Source organism: Phacochoerus africanus, chromosome 15, assembly GCF_016906955.1.
Source record: "Phacochoerus africanus isolate WHEZ1 chromosome 15, ROS_Pafr_v1, whole genome shotgun sequence".
NCBI lineage: Eukaryota > Metazoa > Chordata > Mammalia > Artiodactyla > Suidae > Phacochoerus > Phacochoerus africanus.
The window spans coordinates 105,789,051-105,810,118 of record NC_062558.1 but is presented as its reverse complement, the minus strand read 5'-3'; the positions used below and the strand labels follow the sequence as shown (position 1 = coordinate 105,810,118).

Genomic DNA, 21,068 nt, shown 5'->3' with positions numbered 1-21,068 from the left:
CCACAACCTCGTGGTTCCTGGTCAGATTCGTTAACCACTGCACCACCATGGGAACTCCTGCTTTTGGTTTTGTTTTAATAGACATGAACATAACTAGAAAGACCCAAAGGTGGGAAACTGGAATGAAAGGGTGTCACGATCAGACAGTAGATCAGAGAATATTTTATGCTGAGACCAGTCTGTTCTCACCAGGGGCTATGCTTGCTCTGGCTGTGAGTGGGCCAAAATTCAGGGGCTTGGAGGAAGGAAAGGAACTCAACCAAAGTTTGGTTAACAAGCATTTTGTTCCAATTGATTAGTGAGGATGAGCAGTTCAGCTCATCATTTATTAGGAAAGAATGGGAAATTGGAGGGTCTGTGTGTAGCTATGTCATTTGTTAAACAAGGGGCCTCTGAGGCTTATCTAAGTCACATTGGAAGAGTAATTCCAATTACTCTTTGTAATTATCTAAGTGACATTGGAAGAGTCTTTGCAGTAAGCTGTTTTCCACACAAATAGGGACATTCCTTTAATCAGAACTGTTTCCCAGGAGCAAAGGGCTCAGGTAAAATTTGGCATTATCAGTGTGTGCTGGGATGTGTGTTCCATGCCCCCAGTTTGGGTGACACCCTGGGCTTCTCAGCCAGCAGAGAGATTCCTGCCCAGGGACTTACAGACCACCCCTTGTTATGGCCATGACCCACCCCCCCACCTGAGTCCCCTTTCCTGAGTGATTATTTAGGGCTTTTGATTCCTTCCTTGAAGGAGTCTTCATGCCTGGCTTACCAGGAGACTGTCTTATTCCCAAGAAATGCATCCAAGTCAGTCTCATAAGCTCTGCTTCCAAGCCACAACCTCAGAAAAACAGTCTTGAGGTCAATGGGTTACTCCTTGGAAGTCTTCATTCCATGGGCTGAATTCAGCTCACAGAAGTGTTTTGGACCAAGGGATGCTTTACTTTTATTTTTAAACTTGAATTTGATGTCTGGTATTAAAAATTGGAATATTGACTCTAAAAATCCAGATTGCCAGCTTCTCCAGAAAAATGGATTGCTCCAGTAATTCTGGCCTATGTTGATATTGTATGCGTCCTACACTAAGGAACAAAATTCCTGACAATAAAGTATCTCATTGAGGAGCTTCTATTCATGGATGTCAGTGTTACTTTGGGTGCTATTGTTTTTATGCAGCCAAAGTAAGGAAGCACATGAGCCTTCCATCTCCTGTTTACAACTGTTCCTCTGAACCTATTCAGTCATTTATGTTACCTCTGTGTGTTAAAGTATTCCCATTTCCTACAACCAATTATCACCTTCAGTACCAAGACAACTAAAGAGGTTTTACTTTCAGAGAATAGGTTAATTAAGGCATCATTTAGCTAAAATTGCTTACTACTAAGGTCTAATTGCCTGACCACATAATTATGATGATGTATATCCTTCAATAAGTTACAGACCTGCTTCACTGGATGTTTTACTTGACTATATAATGCACTCTCTATTCAATCAGTTTGTGTTCACGCATTTGTGTGAGATCATGTGACATGTATTCTCATGAACCCCTGTATATACATAATTAAATTTGACTTTGTTCTGGTAATCTTTTTCACGTCAGTTTAATTCTTAGGCCAGCCAGAAGAACCTAGAGGGTTAGAAAAAAATTTTATTCCTTCGATCACAATCTTGACCTGGGTTGGGGGCAGTGGATTATGTCTTTTCCATGATTATAGGCCCAGGCCTAACCAGTCCTTGAAGAAGGATCCAGGGATACAGCCATCAACCTTCATTATTATAATGAGTCTTCCCACTTTGCACGTTCCTGAGTGAGGCATGAAATCTTGATACCCACAGATATTATATGACAAAAAATAAGTGTATCTGTTTTCCAGTGACATTCAGTGTTCCTGGCCTCTGCTTCTAAGTTCATTGACCAGGTAAGTGTCTTCTTATCTCTTAATCACAAGGCTCCTTATCCATCACTACCTCAGTATGGGGTATTACAGACATCCTGTCTCAGTTCTTGCCTCCTGGGAACAGGCCTAAAAATGACAATCAGTTCACTTGGCTAACTGGTATATTGCTGTCTCTCCACTTTGCATTCCAACATCTATCCAGCCACAGTATTCGTGCTCTGACAGCTTCCTTCAGGCACTTACATAAGCAAATGACTGACCTTTGACCAGATTGCAAAAGATAACTATTGGATTGTGTCTCTGTTGAAGGGCTGAGCTTTATTACAGAGGTTGTGGAGCTGCCTTCTGTCAGATCCTGGATTATAAATGTACAGGAAGTACAAGCTGACCATGCCAAGTGTTCAAGACCTGGAGGCTTTCAGTCCTTTGGGTGCTGACCAGAGTCTTTCTCAGCACTTGCAGGGCCCCCTTCTGCCTCCATCTCTGTGCCCACAGGAAATTTGTCTTTGACAATGTAAGCATTTATGTGGCATGAATTCTGAGACCCCGGGAAACCCCACCTATCTACTCCCTAAACTGTTCTGTCATGCCTGAAATTGCTTTAATTGCAGCGTTTCCATTTGCCAATTAGAGTCAAAGTTTTAACATCCTCTCAGAACAGTTAAATTTTGTAAAGGTAAATTTTTTATTGTGGTCGGATATACCTGCATGAAAGTACACACATTATAGGTAGAAATGAACTACTCGTGTAGAGAACGCCAGAATCAAGAAATAGAATATTATCATTTCCCCAGAAGCACCCACCTGCCTCTGCCTTATGCCCTCTTCCAATCACTTCCCATATATCCACCAGGGAAATCATTATAGGAATGGGATTGAGTCATATGCATTCTTTGGCATAAACAGTGCTTCATTTGTTCAGCATTATATGTATGAGATTCATTTAGGCTGCCGAATATAGTTGTAGTTTGTTTTTATTGCTGTATGATATTCCACTGTGTGAATAAACCACCATTTATTTAACTATGCTGATGTTGCTAAACATTTGGGTTGCTTCCAGTTTTTTACTGACAAATAGTGCTATTATTTATATCTAGGGCTTTCTAATTAAGGTCTTTTGATGAACTTATTACACTTTTCTGTTGAAAGAACACTGAGGAATGAAATATATCAGACACAGGGTATGTACGTTTAGCTTTAGTAGGTACTATTGAACACCTTTTCCAAGGTGATTGTACCCTTTTACCCTCCCACCAGCAGTATATACAAGTTATAGTTCTGCCACATCTTCATCAGTCCTAGATCAGTCTTCTCCCATTAGCCATTCTCATAGGTGTGTAATGGTGTGCATTGTACTCTTCATTTGCATTTCTCTGATAACTCTGATAATGAAGATGAGCACATATTTGGGCATCCTTTTTTGTGAGTTGTTTGTTCAAGTCTTTTTTTCTTTTCTTTTTTTTTGTCTTTTTGTCTTTTTGCCATTTCTTGGGCCACTCTGGCGGCATATGGAGGTTCCCAGGCTAGGGATCGAATCGGAACTGTAGCCACCAGCCTACAAACACGGAATCTGAACGGCGACTGCAACCTACACCACAGCTCATGGCAATGCTGGATCCTTAACCCACTGAGCAAGGCCAGGGATCGAACCCTCAACCTCATGGTTCCTAGTCGGATGCATTAACTACTGAGCCAGGACAGGAACTCCTGATTTTTCTATTGGGTTTCTGCCTTTTACCTAGTTCTTCGTATAATCTGATAATTCATTGAATATTCTACTGCAATATTTTCTCTCTGTGACTTACTTTTTCATTTTTTAATAGTCTTTTAAATGAGCAGAAGTCCTTAATTTATCTTTTTCCTTTATGGTTAGCCTTTTGTGTGTCCTAGCTAAGAAAATTTCTCCTGCCCTAAGGAAGAGATCATGGAATATCACAAAGAGGTTTCCAGTGTTTTCTCTGAAATTGACTTTTGTGAATGGTATGAATCAAGGTAGGAATCAGCATTTTTTTTTAGCCATAATATTCAATTGACCCAGAACTATTTATTGAAAATTCCATTCTTAAAGCTATGCCATTAGTCATGGGATTATATATGTGTAAATCTGTTTCTAGGCCATACTCAAGAAGCAGTTAATTGTTAATCACAAGAAAGAATTTCCTCAATAAATGCTACTTTTCTCAAGTAATATTATGTACTTATTATGAATTAGGCATCATGCTAAGTATTTTAGCTACATTACATTTAAACCTCGTAACTTGCTGTGAGCTAGGTACTATTATTTATTATCTCCATTCTATGGGTGAGGAAATTAAGATCACAAATTAAAAACCTGCCCAAGATCTCCTAGCTAGTAAGTGGCAGAAACCTGACTTGTCTGTGGGTCTGGCTGACTTTGGAGTTCTTTATTATACTGTTTCCCAGAGCAGTGTGTGTGTGTGTGTGTGTGTGTGTCTGTCTGTCTGTCTGTCTAGGGAAGGCCAACAAGGGTGTGTGTGTGGGAGGAGGGTTATGGAGATAAGTGTGGACCAAGTTTCCTCCCCCCCCACCACATACCTGTCATAGTATTTTTTGCTTTGAGTTGCACAGCATTGGTATCCATGGAAATTTTTATTGATTTTTTTTCTTTTTTGGCTGCCCCACAGCCTAGGGAGTTCCTGGGCTAGGATCAGATCTGAACCACAGTTGCCACCTGTGCCACACTTGTGGCAATGCTGGATCCTTTAAACACTGTACCGGGCTAAGGATTGAACCTGAGTCCTGGTGCTGCAGGGATGCTGCCAATTCCATTGTACCATGGTGGGAAATCCAGGGTTTTTTTTTTTTTTTTAATTTTTGTTGAAATAACACATTTTACAGATTGGCCATCTATGATAGAATATATTGTTATTATAAAATCTTTCTTTATTACTAGTCAACCTTTGAGAGTAAGGGGTGACATTTACATATCTGTAACCCTGATACTAGGACAGTGCTCTGTCCAGAGCAGGCACTTAATAATGATTTGCTTTTTTATAGTTGTTGAGCTATAATTATAACTTGAGAATTCCTAGTCAGGTAAGTTTTCATAGTGTATTAATTGTTTTTTAGTTCAAATCATATAATCTATCCTTAATATATATTTTCTCTCTTTCAATAACTGCTGCCTCAAAGGAAGACATGCAAATCTTTGGCTGAATGATCTGGTAGCAACAGATATGAAATTCTTAAATATTAGAACCAGAAGCTATTTCTTGCACAATTAATGAGTTGAGAAGAAGAGGAGAGAAAGAAAGACAAAATTTGACAGAGAAAGAGAGGCAAAGACAGAGATAGACAGAGAAACGAGTCTGTAGGTCTTGTACAGAAACCAGTACTCCCAGTTCTAGACCCTCACTAGGGCTGTGGCTTTGGATTCTGTGATTCTATTTCTTATGTGCAAAATGGGGCTAACAATGCAGTCATGCAGCACAGGCTTGCTGTAAGAGTAAAATAAAGCAGCAGATAAAAATATATTAAGAATGGTAGGAAAATGCTATTAAAGCTCAAATACTAGCAGAAAGTAAATTAAATACCAGATACAGGTGTGTTTGGTTCTTTAATAATAAACAAAAGAGCTAAATAGATATTTTAGATATTTACTAAAAAAGGAACTGCTTGACAAAATAATTTAATACAGTATAATGTAAAATCATGAGGCTTCCTGATGCTTTTCATTTTTTTGGCCCCGCCCACAGCATGTGGAAGTTCCCCAGGCTGGGGATGGAACCTACACCACAGCAGCAACCTGAGCTGCTGCAGTGACAAAGGGGGATGCTTACACCACTTACCACAAGGGAACTCCACTTTAAATATTTTAATAAACGTTTTTATTGAAATATAATCCGATTGTATTTTGGAATAATTGTATTTAAGTTTAACGTAAAGATTTTTAAGATCGCATTCACTGCACTGGGTAAATTAGGATATAGCTGTACTTTACTGCCAGGGATAAAAACATGCATTGAACTGAGAGATATTGTTATCTACAATATCTAGTAGTGAAAAAGATGTAAAATGATGTGTAGATTACATGCCAAGGTTTTCTCTAAAATAAGCCCGCTGTGAAAGTCAGTGGCACGCCTGTTCAATTCAACAAACATTTAATTAGTGCGTATGGTTTGCAAGGAACCGTGTTGGGTACTGAGGAGGAAGCCAAAATAAACAGCATCAGCTGGAGGGAGACAAGACAGGACCCCAGTAACTAGGCTGCAAAGCAGAATAGAAAACGTAAAACATAGGAGAACCTGGTGGAGCTTAAAAATAATTAAACTTTTCCTGCCTGCATTTCCTCCCCCCCCCCCCCCCCCCGGCTTCTTTCTTTTTTGTCTTTAGTAACTATTTTGGATCCCTGTTCACCTGTGCCAAGTCATTTGTGGGCAGAGAATTCGCGACTCGGCGAAATCGCCGCTCTTCTGTCTTCTTCCTTTCTTCACATATTCGATGAGCTCCTCTGCCACCAGCACCGCATTTGGAATAGCATCTATTGTGTGGGTGGTGAAGCGATGGAAAGCTATTTTTGTTCTAATTATGAGAACTGGTTTATTGGGAGAAGGGGGAGGAGAGGCAGATCAGAGATGGAGATGCTGCGCGAGGAGGCGTTACTAAGGTTACTAGAAAGAGGATGGCAGGTGATATGCAGGCAGAATTTCTTCTAAAACAAAACAAAATTCCAAACTAGGGGCGTGGGTTTAGTGTGAGCAGTGCCACACGGTATTAGATGCTGTGCTCCTGAGATGGAAATGGAAGGATGCTGCCTCCGCCTTCCCCCTGCCCCCGGTCCTGTTCTTCCGCTGCTTTTGTTTCCCGGGACTGTTATCTCTGTAGCACAACGTTGGCGCGCCTGAGAACGGTGTCATTTAAGTGAGACGCGTGGCCGAACCAGACCGGAAGCAGCGCCCAGTCGGGACCCGTAGGGAGAGGCAGGGAGCCGGTGGTGGCGGCAGCGGCAGCTCAAGCTGTGACTGTGGTGGCGGCTTGTGGCGAGGCTGCGTGGCAGCGGCGACCAGGCTGGTGCAGCAGCGGCTCGCTCAGGCTGTGGGTCGCTGTTGCAAACCACGATTTTGTGGGCCCACTTGGCAGAGCTGGAAGGAGGGGAAGGGGTGTGTGAGAAGGGCGGTGAGTGTATTTGGAGTCGGAAAGAAGGGCAGCGAAAGTTGTGTCTCTTATGCTACTAGTTGATTATCTTTCTCTTTCCTTTTCTTTTAAAAAACTTTTCTTTTTTAATATATTTTTATGGCAGATTCTGGAGACACCCGGCGTCTCTCTTCTCGAATTTCTCTCGGCCCTTGTAGGTGGATTCGTAGCCTGAAGTGAGTGAGAACTTTTTATTGCAACCACTGAGTTCAGATGGGTATGGGAAAGGTGAGCGAAAAGGAAGACAGGGGTAGCAAGGGTAGGAGGTGGTGTCACAGGATGAGGGAACAAGCTGATGATAGTAATAGTAGTTAACCTTTGACAGGGTTTTACTGTACCAGATATTGTTCTAAAACCGTTTTTATGTGGTAACTCAAGTAATGCGCCGGCCTCTGAAAGTGGAACTCTATTAGCCTCACTTTATAGAGGGGGAAACAGGCTCCCAGAACTTAAGGAGCATGCCTAAAGAATACCTGAAAAGTGCAGAGTCAAGATTTGCATTCTGGCAGGCTGATCCCTGAACATCTTTCTAAGCTCCCCACAATGGTTGTCTTCCATCAAGATGTGAGGAAAGTGGGAGACATGGGACAAGGCGTGAGAGGATGTTATGGTTTTAACAGGTATGATGAAACAGCTGAAGCAAGTTGACATGACAAAAGGTATGAGATCCAGGTGTGTCATGTACTGTGGCCTAAACCTTCGCCTCTGACTTTGGCTAGGGCCTTTCTAGAATTCTATGGGACAGGGAGGAGACATACACACTCTTATACTTTTTTTAAATTTCCATGTTGAAAATGGAATTATAAAGATCACAGACTCAATTGGATGTAAGGATAGTTTAATTTAGCACATAAAGCCCAAAGAATGAAGTAATTTATTCAAGGTAGCTAAGACTAGAAACATATCTCTTAGGTCCAGTGCAGTGAAATTTAGGGGTTTATTTCCTATTCATGCTGTACTTACTCTAGCGAATATTAGAGTTTAAAAAGTTTGATCTATCATTTGACCAGGATTGGTTCCTTGTAGTCATATGAATTAGGGATTTATGACAAGTAGTCAAATAATCCCATTAATGTGTGTCCCAAATTCAATGTAATACTGAAAGCAGATGCTGCTTCTAACACAAGTCAGGGATGATTGAGATCTTTCAGTATTTCTAATAATTTTGATTTAAAAGTGAATTGAAACAAGTTAAAGTTGTCTAGAACAAAGGGCAAGGTGGCTTACCTTGAAGAAACTAGGTTTACAAGAAAAAGGAAATCTCTACGCATATGGAAAGAGAATAGGAAAATCTTTGTCAATTGATTGTCCTACTCACAAATCCAATAAGTCTAATGGAATATGGTAATCAAAATGTTAACATGTTCCAGAGGCATTTTGTAGTAGTTGAGGTCATTGAGCTTAAGATTCAAATAGATTGGCCTGATGTAATTATAGAGGGGGAAACAAGCTCCCAGAACATAAGGAGCCTGCCCAGAGAAATTATATTTTGTGTAATCGATTGCTTGTCATTTGATTTCTTCATCTCTGAAATGAGGTAATAATTCCTAACTTGTAGAATTAGAAGCAGTTTTTGTAAAGAATCTACCACGATGCCTGGAACAAAGTTGATGATAAATACACAGCAACTGTCATTACTCTTGAGTCAGGAAAAGCATTGCTGAGCCTTGTTTTCAGTGACATGCCAGCTTCTAGACCTGATTTTCAATGGAAAGATCAAAGAATGGTTTGTTTCACTTGTTGGCCTAGTGGTAATTAAGGTGAAAAACATAATTCGTTCTCTGAAGGAGTAAGTCTGTTACTTCAAAGTGAGTGAAAGGTTTAGATGGCTAGATAGCCCCTGAACAGTGATATATCCACCACTATTGTGGCTTTTTTTTTGGGGGGGGGGGGTGCTTTTTAGGGCCATATCTGAGGTATATGGAAGTTCCCAGGCTAAGGGTCAAATCAGAGCTATAGCTCTGATTGAACCCACAACCTCATGGTTCCTAGTCAGATTCGTTTCCACTGTGCCATGATGGGAATTCCTATTGTGGCTTTTAAAGAGAACTTAATTTTGAACTATGGGCAACTTAGGTTCTAAGTAATTGGTTATACTTCTTTACAGATGCATGGTCACGGAGGGTATGACTCTGATTTTAGTGATGATGAGCACTGTGGAGAATCTAGCAAAAGGAAAAAAAAGGTAAGTTTTTATTGATCTGTGTTTGTGATCCTTTCTAGATTTGAGATGAGATATAAATAAATAATGTTGAGAGTTTTTGGATTATGTTTACATATGAAGACAACAATGACCTACCAAATGAATTTTTGTTCATTAAACTATAACGGGAGTTGCTGTTGTGGCTCAGTGGTTAACGAACCCGTGAGGACATGGGTTTGATCCCTGGCCTCACTCTGTGCTTTAAGGATCCAGCGTTGCCATGAGCTGTGGTGTAGGTCGCAGATGCGGCTCGGATCCTGCATTGCTGTGGCTGTGGCGCAGCTGGACAGCTACAGCTCCGATTCAACCCCTAGCCTGGGAACCTCTATATGCCATGGGTTCAGCCCTAAAAGACAAAAAGACAAAACAAAACAAAAAAAAACACTATAATGAATTGACTCAAAAATTTGAAAATGGTTGTGTGAAAAATAAGGAAGTAGAGTTTATGCTATGAAGGGATTTCTGAGAAGGGAAGCGTAGGGAAACAGGGAAATCAATGAAAGCTCTTAGTTTTCTCTATTGCATCTATTTTTCATTCAGCTATCAAAGACTCTTGCCACTATCATAGCTAAGAAGGGGCTTGGTTGGTTGTCCCTTTGCTGGAACTTGACTTCAACATGAAAATCATGTGGAAGTTGAGAATGTGAAGCAGCAGGACTCTTAAGATTTTCTGAATGAGCAGACTAAGTGGCCAGGGGAAGGAGCTCATGGAAATTTTTATTGAATAGAACAGATAAGAAGTATTAGCAGATAGAGCCTGAGCCATACAAGGAGACAGTATCTTAGTGGAGCGGCTGTGGCTGGGGCATTGTTTTCAGCTGCCAGTGCTTAGAAACAGTTTCATCCATTAACTTAGGAGTGGTTGGCTGATTCTTATTAACCAAACTCATAAAAATTGGTTTATTATTTCATACTGAAAGCAGTATATTAAGCATACTAATTGGGACTGAACATTTTTGTTGGGTACTCAGTCTTCATTGGATAACTAAAAGAATAGAAATAATTGTATAATAAATTATATGTAATGAAATGAAAATGCTCTGCATTTTCAAGATTTTTCATTCAGAAATATTACTGTGTAAGAATAGAGTTTGAGCAAATCAGTTGGATAGTCCTGTGTGCTCTAGGATTATATCTGTTTATGTAACTAGGGCTGATCACCTATGGTCTGTATCATCTATAATCAGTCCTTCTTTTTCCATGTTATCAATTACTGAAAACTTTATTAGCTCTAATTTACAAACAAGGAAATTATGGCCCAAAAAGAGTAAGTAATTTAAGGTAGTGAATGACAGAGCCAAAATTTGAACCAAGGACTGACTCTAGGTGGTCTGACACTAGAACCCATGCATTTGTTAGTTTCATCTTGTCCATTTTATAGACACTAAATAAAGTTAAGATATTAATTAAGCTCTTGAGGGAGATGTAAAATGTCACATTAAAGATCAGTGAGTCTTTAAGGGTTGAATTCTTTAAAAACATATTCCAGCTATGAAAATAATAAAGAGGGAACAACATTTGAGAAAAATGAACTCTTCTAATAATTTTTCTTCTTAATAAACTAGGACAGCTGAAGATGATTTACTGCTCAAAAAGCCATTTCAGAAAGAAAAACATGGGAAGGTGGTCCATAAACAAGTTGCAGCAGAATTGCTGGATAGGTATGGCACTTTAGTATAATTTTTTTTTTTTTTTTTGGTTTAAGGTGTTTTTGTAAACCCAGGGATTTGGGGATTTAATTGTACTAATGAAATATAGACATTTGAATTAGTTTAAATAATATTTGTCTTAACAGGGAAGAGGCAAGAAATAGAAGGTTTCATCTCATAGCTATGGATGCTGTATCCTTTTATATTTCTGGACTTTATAACTAATACTTCTTTTAAATATTTTATCTCATAAAATCTTATGAAGTTAGATAGATGTGTATTTTATATTTGAAAATAAGTGTTTATTGATATGGGATTTTGGCATTTGTACATTAGAGAACAATATATTTTACTGATACATAAGAAAATTTGAGAGACAAAAATAATAAATTAGTAATCTTCTATAAATAGGTTTACAAAGTCCATGAATTTGCAGGTACTTTTTCCAAAGTGTTTTGCCAAGCACTCAACATTTCTCATTTTTATACTATTCAGGCTCATTTTAACTCTTACTCTTTTCCTACCTGGATCTTGGCTATTTAAGGTCTTTGTTAAATTTTATATTTAATAATAGGTCTGTTTGTGGACTGTCCAATGCCTACTGTGGCTTTAGCTTTCAGGCAGATTTGGGACTGTCTTCAAACTACACCTTGTTTCCATGTTATAGGCATGTCTCACCTCAACTTTTATTTTTTAAGACTATGGCTTTTTACACTAGCTGCTGCCACTGGCCATCCATATTACTGTTGGGAGTATTGGATAATGACAGTATTTCTGGGTATTTATTACTATCGTCAAGATTGGAAAAAGGAGACAATGTCAGTTAGATACACCCTCTATCCTGTAGTCACCTTTTTCACTTTATCATTCCTGATCATTTAAGTTATGGAAGTTCTTTGGTTATCAATTTATTTATTCCTCTTATCTCTTAACCCAGTATCTTAGCTTTTCCATGGATCTCATCTGCCGCTTGCTCCTTGCATTTCAGCATCTATTCTTCCTTGTGTGACACAACTCAGTGGGGGTGTTGGGGCATCTAGTTGCAACCTGGTGAGGGTGAAAGTATAGGTCCCCTTTTCTGAATGGGTGGTCTGGAGGGTTTGACTGGAGTAGTTATTGCCTAAAAGTTATCTTCTTTTATGCTGCCTTTCTCCTGGTTTTTGGCTAAAGAGAATAGACCTCTGTTGGGAACTTTTTAAAAATGTGTCCTTGGCATTTCCAGGTTGCCAGCTTCTTCACCTCCAAATCTGGGATTTTTGAAGCAAAAAGAAAACCTGGGGGCTCACTACCATGTCATACCAAGGGTCCTGAGGTCTCTAGCTGGTCCTGCCTTCTCTCTCGCTTTCCAAGTCTTTATGTTTGTTTTATATGTAATTTCCAAAAATTTTTTTTTTGTCTTTTGTTGTTGTTGTTGTTGCTATTTCTTGGGCCGCTCCTGCGGCATATGGAGGTTCCCAGGCTAGGGGTTGAATCGGAGCTGTAGCCACCGGCCTACGCCAGAGCCACAGCAACGCGGGATCCGAGCCGCGTCTGCAACCTACACCACAGCTCACGGCAACGCCGGATCGTTAACCCACTGAGCAAGGGCAGGGACCGAACCCGCAACCTTATGGTTCCTAGTCGGATTCGTTAACCACTGCGCCATGACAGGAACTCCTCCAAAATTTTTAATTGTCCTTAGTGGGAGGAATAGTGAAAGGTACAGTTGACTCATAAACAGCACAGGATTTGGACTGTACAGGTCCACATATACAGAATTTTTTTTTTACTTTATTGTGTAAATACAAGGATATTTTTTTTATTGTAGCACTGACGATGTACAGCTGGTTAAATCCACAGATGCAGAGGGCTAACTGTACATTAGACACAGATTTTTAAACATTGAGGAGGGCTCACCCACCATGTTGCTCCGAGGTCAGCTTGTACATCTTTGCTCCGTTTTCCAGAAAGCAAAGTCCCATCTTCTACCTCTTTTTGTAAATAAAAGTTTTATTGGAATACAGCTTTGCTTATTCATTTAGGAGTTATCTGTGCCTATTTTCATTGTAAAATGGCAGAGCTGAGAAGTTTTGACAGAGACAGTATGGCCTGCATATTTACCATTTATAGAAAAAGTTTGCTGACCCAGGTTCTAAAATATATAAGTGATTTGCCAGTGTCAATGACCAGTTAGTGGTAGACAAAGAGCTCAAACCTTGGTCTCTGGTATCTGGCATTTTTCTCTTTTCTGAAATGCTAATTGCTTTTTTGCCCATTTTAGAATTATGTTTTGATTCAATATTCTGTTAGAGGAGTTCTTGTCATGGCTCAGCAGAAACAAATCTGACTTGCATCCATGAGGATGCAGGTTCGATCCCTGGCCTCACTCAGTGGGTTAAGGATATGGCATTTCTGTGAGCTGTAGTGTAGGTTGCAGATGTGGCTCGGGTCTAGTGATGCTGTGGCTGTGGCATAGGCCAGTTGCTGCAGCTCTGATTCGACTCCCAGCCTGAGAACCTCCATGTGCCATGAGTGAAAAACAACAAATTCTATTAGAACCACATTGTGATCAGTTAAATCACTGTTTATTTTTAATATAGTAGCATGTAGTCACAGATAAAATTACATCAGTTCTATTATGTGCATGTTCAGTTCTAGATAGAATACAGTTGAGCTTTTTAAAACAAAAAGTAACATGCTCGTATATCTTGTTTCATTGCATTGAAAATAAACATGACTGTAGCTTCTTTGAATATTAAAAGAAAGTATAAAAATAACATTTAATCTCTTTACTTTTTTGAAAGCCTAAATGTTAGGATTTAATATTATAAAAGGTATATCTTCTATTTTAGAAGGCTTATTGTTACTAGAATAGCTACATTATATTTAGTAATAATGAAAAAGAATTCTACTCCTTACCTTTAACTTCAGAAACTAATTTATTTTTCATATTATGATGATTAAAATGAGTGGTTTTGTGAGGCTGTATGTAGTTCAGCAATAGAATAGGAATCTCTCTCTCCAGAGAGTTACTGCTTGAAAATGTTCAAAACAATATGGAGTATTCAGTAGAAAGTGAAAGCCCCTCTAGTTTATAGTGTCATGCTTAACAGTTTAATATTTATCCTTTAGATCATTTTCACATTTATAAGCATGTATAGTATATATTTCTATGTTTTAGAAAAATTCAGTAGACTCATACAATGCTTTTTCCCCCTACCAACGAATATGTCATTGACACAGAACTACTCCTGAGCAAATAAAATCCTTAATATTTTCCATTTCAGTATCAAAGGCATACAAAGTTTGTAAATGACTATATTTTATACTACGGTGGCAAAAAAGAAGACTTCAGGCGATCCAGGTAAGTGTCATAAAGTTTACATAATGGGAGGGGAGTATGGGTGTCTTTAAGACTCAGCAACTACTTGGTCTTCTGATTCTGTCATTTTCCCCAGCTTTCCGTTCTTATTTTTTTATTACATTATAAGGTGGAAAGGCCATCTGGTCTATGGCCATACCACCCTGAATGAACCGCCCAATCTCGTCTGTACTCGGAAGCTAAGCAGGGTCGGGCCTGGTTAGTACTTGGATGGGAGAGGCCATCTGTAGCTTCTAGCTAAGTAACTCATCATGAGTCCCATTTCTCTGGCAACAGGCCTCAGGCAGTCTGCTGAGCCAGATCTGATCCTGGCAATAACAGGATGTGTGAGGAATACTCATGTGCCTGATTATGCAGGAATTTTTTTTTTTTTTTTTTTGCGAGAATCTTTGAAATAATGAACTTTTTAGACCTCAGCATTTGGGATTGCTTTTTCTTTTTTTTTTCCTTTTTTTTTTTTTTGTCTTTTTGCCATTTCTTGGGCCGCTCCTTTGGTATATGGAGGTTCCCAGGCTAGGGGTCCAATTGGAGCTGTAGCCGCCGGCCTACACCAGAGCCACAGCAACACAGGATCCAAGCCGAGTCAGCAGCCTACACCACAGCTCATGGCAACGCCAGATCCTTAACCCACTGAGCAAAGCCTGGGATCGAACCCATAACCTCATGGTTCCTGGTCGGATTCGTTAACCACTGAGCCACGACAGGAATTCCATGGGATTGCTTTTTAAAAGGTAGGGCAACTCTAATATTTCCCACACATGAAATTCCTTCTTAGGAATTCCCGTTGTGGTGCAGCAGAAACGAATCTGACTAGGAACCATGAGGTTATGGGTTTGATCCCTGGCGTCACTCAATGGGTTAAGGATCTGGCATTGCCTTGAGCTGTGGTGTAGGTCGCAGACATGGCTCAGATCTAGTGTTGCTGTTGCTGTGGCATAGGCCGGTGGCTACAGCTCTGATTAGATAGACCACTAGCCTGAGAACCTCCATATCCCAGCAGTTGTGGCCCTAATAAGACAAAAGAAGGAAAGAAAGAAATTCCTTTTTATATCTGAGGCCCTTCTATCAGAGCCTCTCGGTTTGTTTTTTGTTTTTTGTTTTTGTTTTCTGACTTGACAATTTTCTGAGTGGGTAGAGTCTAAAAACTTTATACTATCTCATCTTCCCCAGACTTATCTCTCCTGTCAGCTTTGCCTGTATTCCCGAACAGTCCTTTCGTCTACCCCCAAACTCTTATCATCATGAAAAATCATCTCCTTTAACTTCCTTCCTTCCTTACTCAGTCTTCCTAGGAAACTAGTAAAATGAAGTGTGGGAAAACTCTTCCCATATTTTTAAAATTACATCTCAATAGGATGCTGTTGCTAACTTATTTTAGATTCTGAAACTTGTTTTCATTCATTTTTTCCTTGTTCATTTAGTGTTTATTCCTATTTCTCATCCTCGCTTTGGTGATTTAGCACCCTTTTTATAACTGAAACCAGTGCTAGAGATGGATAGATTTCTTATGCATTTAACTTGCTTCTGTAGCAGCACTTTTTTTTTGTTTCTGTTTTTTTGAAGTTTGACTTGTTCATCACTTTTATTTCTATTTTAGCTTTTTTTTCTTTTCCTTTTCCTTTTTTTCTTTTTGGATCATAGCATATGGAGCTCCTGGGCTGGGGATCAGGTTGAGCCACTGTTGAGACTTAGGCCACAGCAGCAACACCAGATCTTTAACCAGCTGTGCCAGGTGGGAGATTGAACCTGCGCCTTGACATTACAGAGATGCCACCAATCCCATTGAACCACAGCAGTTAACTCTGAGCACTTCTTTTTTAAAAAAAAATATTTGTTGGAGTAGAATTGACTTACAATGCTGTGTTAGTTTCAGGTGTACAGCAAAGTGAATCAGTTATACATATATCCATTCTTTTTCAGATTCTTTTCCCATAATAGGATATTACAGAGTATTGAGTAGGTTTCCCTGTGCTATACAGTAGGTCCTTGTTTTTTTATCTATTTTATATGTATAGTAATGTGTATATGTAGCAGCACTCTTTAAGTGCCTTTTGAAAATACACAATTTTTATAAATATATTTGTATTTACACAAATATAAACTATATTTGTGTATTTATTTTTACCCAGGTGCTCAAAAATCACACACTACTTATTTAACCTAACTTTGACTAATTTTGTGTTCATATCAAATCGAAATTGTTTTGTTTTTCAGGGAAAATGACAAGACAGACATGGATGTTATACGGGAAAATCATAGATTCCTATGGAATGAGGAGGATGAAATGGACATGAATTGGTAATTTTAGCTGCATGAGACATAATGCAATCCTCTCTCTTTTCTGTTCCCTGAGTATTTTCTTACTTTGTCACCTGTCCAAAGCATTCAGCCCCACGTGGAACAGTTCTGAACTGAGGATGTAAAACTGTGCCTTGTATTATTGAATCTAGTTTGATTCTTCTGGTAATTCTTAGCAATTTTAACTGGCATTTCATTGCTTGTCTTTAAAAAATAAATTTAGGGAGTTCCCATCATGGTGCAGCAAAAACAAACCCGACTAGGAGCCATGAGGTTGCGGGTTTGACCCCTGGCCTTGCTCAGTGGGTTAAGGATCTGGCATTGCCGTGAGCTGTGGTGTAGGTCACAGATGCGAATCGGATCTGGCATTGCAGTGGCTGTGGTATAGACCAGCAGCTGTAGCTCCAGTTAGACCGCTAGCCTGGGAACCTCCATATGCGGTTAGTGTAGCCCTAAAAAGCAAAAATAAATAAATAAATAGTCTTAATATAAGGCATGAAAAAACTAAAAAAAAAATAAATTTATAACAGCTTTACAGTATTGTTTGTTGTCTTATAATACACTTCTATTTATATTTTTAGAATATTTTGGGAAAATGTAATATCTGAAAATGGCTTAAAAAAATTTGAGCATGACAAAGGAGTGAAGACTAAGTCTCTTTTCTCATCTTTGACTATCAGTCTTCCAGTTTCCCTCCCTAGAGACCCACTATTAATAGTTAATATTCAGATATTCTATGCACATGTAAGTAATAGGTCTCTCTTAAAACATTAATGTTTGTATCATATGCGTTATTTATTTGACATTGCTTCCAAGTAGCAAACAGTGATTGAATTTCTAAATGTATAAGGTTTATATATTTTTAATGGATCTAGGGAGAAGAGACTTGCAAAGAAATACTATGATAAATTATTCAAGGAATACTGCATAGCAGATCTCAGCAGATACAAAGAAAATAAGGTATGCCTTCTAAATATTTATTGAAGAAGGTTTGTATTCACATACAGTATTATTTTTAATATATTATTGTGCCCCATATCATTCTTTTTTCTTTCTTTCTTTTTTTTTTTTTTTTTAATCTTTTTAGGGCTGAACGTGCAGCATGTGGAGATTCCCAGGCTAGGGGTCAAATCAGAGCTATAGCCACTGGCCTATACCACAGCCACAGCAATGCAGGATCCGAGCTGTCTGTGACCTATACCATAGCTCACAGCAATGCCCAATCCTTAACCCACTGAGCAACTCCAGGGGTTGAACCTGTGTCCTCAAGGATGCTAGTCAGATTTGTTTCCACTGAGCCACGACAGGAACTCCCTCATATTATTCTTGTAAAGATGCTAACTCAAATCTGTGTTGTCTTGCATCTGTCAAGTAGTAGTTGGCCCTTTTAACCTCTATAGCTATGGGAGCTACAAAGGGGCCCTGAGTCATGTGTGTTCCTTTGTGAGCTGAGGCGTGAAAAGTCTAAAATTAAATACAATGGCTACTGACTCTAATCCAGAGCCTCTGGTGGCTATAATGAATGATTTGACACTGCAGAATCATTTATTTCACAAATGATGTTTGAAATTGATAGGCTTTTTTTCCAAATTTGATGGCCATTTATAAGCGGCAGATGCATATCTTTGTTATATAAATGTCTATTTTAGTAAAATTAGCTCAGTGCCAATTAGTAATGACACATTTCCCTTCCCACTTTGCATCTTACTATAGTTAATATTAAGGTGATTTTTAAAATTTGAATTTACAACATTGTGTTAGTTTCAGGTGTCCAGCAAGGTGATTTGGTTTTATATGTATATATATATTCCTTCTTTGAGGTTCTTTTCTATTATAGGTTATTACGAGATACTGAATATAGTTACCTGTGCTATCCAGTAAATCCTTGTTGTTTATCTATTTCATAAATAGTAGTGTGTATCTGTTAATTTTTTACTCCTAATTTATCCCCACCTCTACATTCTCCTTTGGTAACTTCAATTTGTTTTTTATGTCTGTGAATCTGTTTCTGTTTTGTAAATAAGCTCATTTGTCCTTTTTTCAGGTTCTACATATAAGTGATACCATATAATATCTGTCTTTCCCTGACTTCACTCAGTATGATAATCTTTCACTCTATACACATTGCTGCAAATGGCATTTCCTTCTTTTCTTTTTATGACTGAGTAATATTCCACTGTTTGTGTGTGTGTGTGTGTGTGTGTGTGTGTGTACACCCTATCTTATTATCTCTTTAACTGTTGACACTTAGGTTGCTTCTGTGTCTTGGCTTTTATAAATAGTGTTGTTGTAAACATTGGAGTGTATATATCTCTTTGAATTAGAGTATTCATCTTTTCTGGATATATGCCTGAGAGTGTGATTTCTGAATCGTATGGTAGCTATTTTTTTAGTTTGTTTGTTTGTTTTTTGTCTTTTTGCCATTTTCTTGGGCCGCTCCCCGCAGCACACAGAGGTTCCCAGGCTAGGGGTGGAATCAGAGCTGTGGCCGCTGGCCTATGCCAGAGCCACAGCTATGCGGGATCTGAGCCGCATCTGCAACCTACACAACAGCTCACGGCAATGCCGGATCCTTAACCCACTGAGCGAGGCCAGGGATCGAACCCGCAACCTCATGGTTCTTAGTTGGATTCGTTAACCACTGAGCCACGACGGGAACTCCATATTTTTTTAGTTTTTTTAAGGCGCCTCTATATGGTTTTCCATAGTGACTACACCAGTTTACGTTCCCACCAACAGTGTAGGAACCCTCTCCAGCTTTTATTACTTACAGACTTTTGATGATAGTCATTCTGACTGATGTGATTCATTGTTAATTTCTATATGCCATTTTTCTAATAATTGGTGATGTTGAACATCTTTCATGTGCTTTTTGAGTTTATTTTTGTATGTGGTGTGACACAATGTCCTAAGCTCATGATTGATATGCAACTGTCCAGCTTTCCCAGCACCACTTGCTGAAGTGACTGTCTTTCACCATTATATATTCTTGCCTCCTTTCTCAAGTATTAATTGACTAAGTGTGTGGGTTTATTTCTGGACTCTCTTTCTGTTCCATTAACCTGTATCTTTTTTGTGTCAGTAACATGCTATTTTGATTACTGTAGTTTTGAAGTGTTATCTGAAGTCTGGAAGGGTTATGTTCTTTTTCCTCAGGATTGTTTTGGCAATTATGGGTCTTTTTTGGTTCTATAAAAATTTTGGGACTATTTTGCCAAGACCAGCTCAGCAGGATGGGGCTGAAGAACGGGTGCTGTGGAACTTAAGGAAAAAAAGTTAACATAAAACAAGACACAGAGACATTTATCTTAAGTAAAGGTGGGAACCAGGGGACTCAAGGTCTCAGGGACTAAGAGCCCTGCCTCAAGAAACCACACTGCTTTTATTGTGCTCTTGAGGATTACATCAAATGAAAAGGGGGTTGTAGGTGCAGGATATAGGTTTTTTAAATTATTTTATAAGTTCTTTTATTATTTTAAAAGTCACTTAGCTGGTAGATGGTTAAACTTTTACTCTAAACTTTAGGCATTTAAGAATCATTAGCATTTGAGTTAGCTATCTATGCATAGCATTTCAGAGAATCCTCACTGTGCTCCCGCAAATGGCATGCCTATTTGCAGCAACCCTGTGTGCCTAGGTTTGCACCTTGGTTCTTTTCTAATGCATATTCTGTTAACGACCACTCATAAACCACTTGGCCATGAGGTTCCTCTTTCTCTTATTCTTTAGAAGACATATCATGCTTGTGCAAATGGTGTTACAATCTGCACAGGTCCGCGTGCCTAGACCAATGTACTATGTCGTCATTCAGCTGACCCACGCATAACCCATGCCTTTAGGTCTTTGTTCTTAAGCTTAAGTCATTTACCATCAAGTGACTGTTTCTCAAGCAGGAAGACAGGACAAAGTAAGAAAGGACAAGATGGAATTTTCAGCCAAGAGGCTAAGAAAATATTACAAAAACATGTCTCGCAACACTATTTGCTGTATTTCTATGGAAAATGGCATGGCTAATTTGATAGGTAACCCATTAAATCTGTTGATTGCTTTGGGTGGTATGGCCATTTTAACTATATCCATTCTTCCAATCCAAGAGCATGGGTTATCTCTCCATTTCACTGAATCATCTTCAGTTTCCTTTATAAACGTTTTACAGTTCTTAATGTATAAGTCTTTCATCTCCTTGATTAGGTTTTTTCCTAGATATATTTTTGAGTGTGATTTTAACAGGGTTGTTTTTTACTTTCTCTTTTGGATATTTCATTATTTGTATGAAGAAGTACAACAGATTTCTATATATTAATCTTATCTCCTGCCACCTTGCTGAATTCATTTATCAGTTCTAATAGTTTTTTTGTGGAATCTTTAGGGTTTTCTGCATAGAGTATCATGTAATCTGCATATAATGACTTTTTTTTTTTTTTTTTTTTTGCTTTTCAGGGCTGCACCCATGGCAGATGGAGGTTCCCAGGCTAGGGGTTGAATCAGAGCTACTGCTGCCAGCCACAGCC

General features: G+C 38.9%; 1 protein-coding gene across 3 annotated transcripts in view; it reads left to right on the top strand.

The window, feature by feature from the left end:
• Nucleotides 1-6,775: 6,775 nt before the first annotated feature.
• LOC125116129 (protein FRA10AC1) overlaps nt 6,776-21,068 on the top strand; it is a 43,837-nt gene continuing 29,544 nt past the window's right edge. Inside the window, exons 1-8 of one of the 3 annotated variants that reach the window (XM_047761098.1) lie at nt 6,776-7,028; nt 7,153-7,274; nt 9,154-9,228; nt 10,813-10,910; nt 11,045-11,090; nt 14,165-14,241; nt 16,474-16,557; nt 17,433-17,517. In XM_047761098.1, the coding sequence (XP_047617054.1) occupies nt 7,260-7,274; nt 9,154-9,228; nt 10,813-10,910; nt 11,045-11,090; nt 14,165-14,241; nt 16,474-16,557; nt 17,433-17,517 (480 nt within the window). In that variant the 5' untranslated portion in view covers nt 6,776-7,028; nt 7,153-7,259. The remainder of the gene's footprint in view (nt 7,029-7,152; nt 7,275-9,153; nt 9,229-10,812; nt 10,911-11,044; nt 11,091-14,164; nt 14,242-16,473; nt 16,558-17,432; nt 17,518-21,068) is intronic. The other 2 variants (XR_007132255.1, XR_007132254.1) reach the window with 2 other exon arrangements.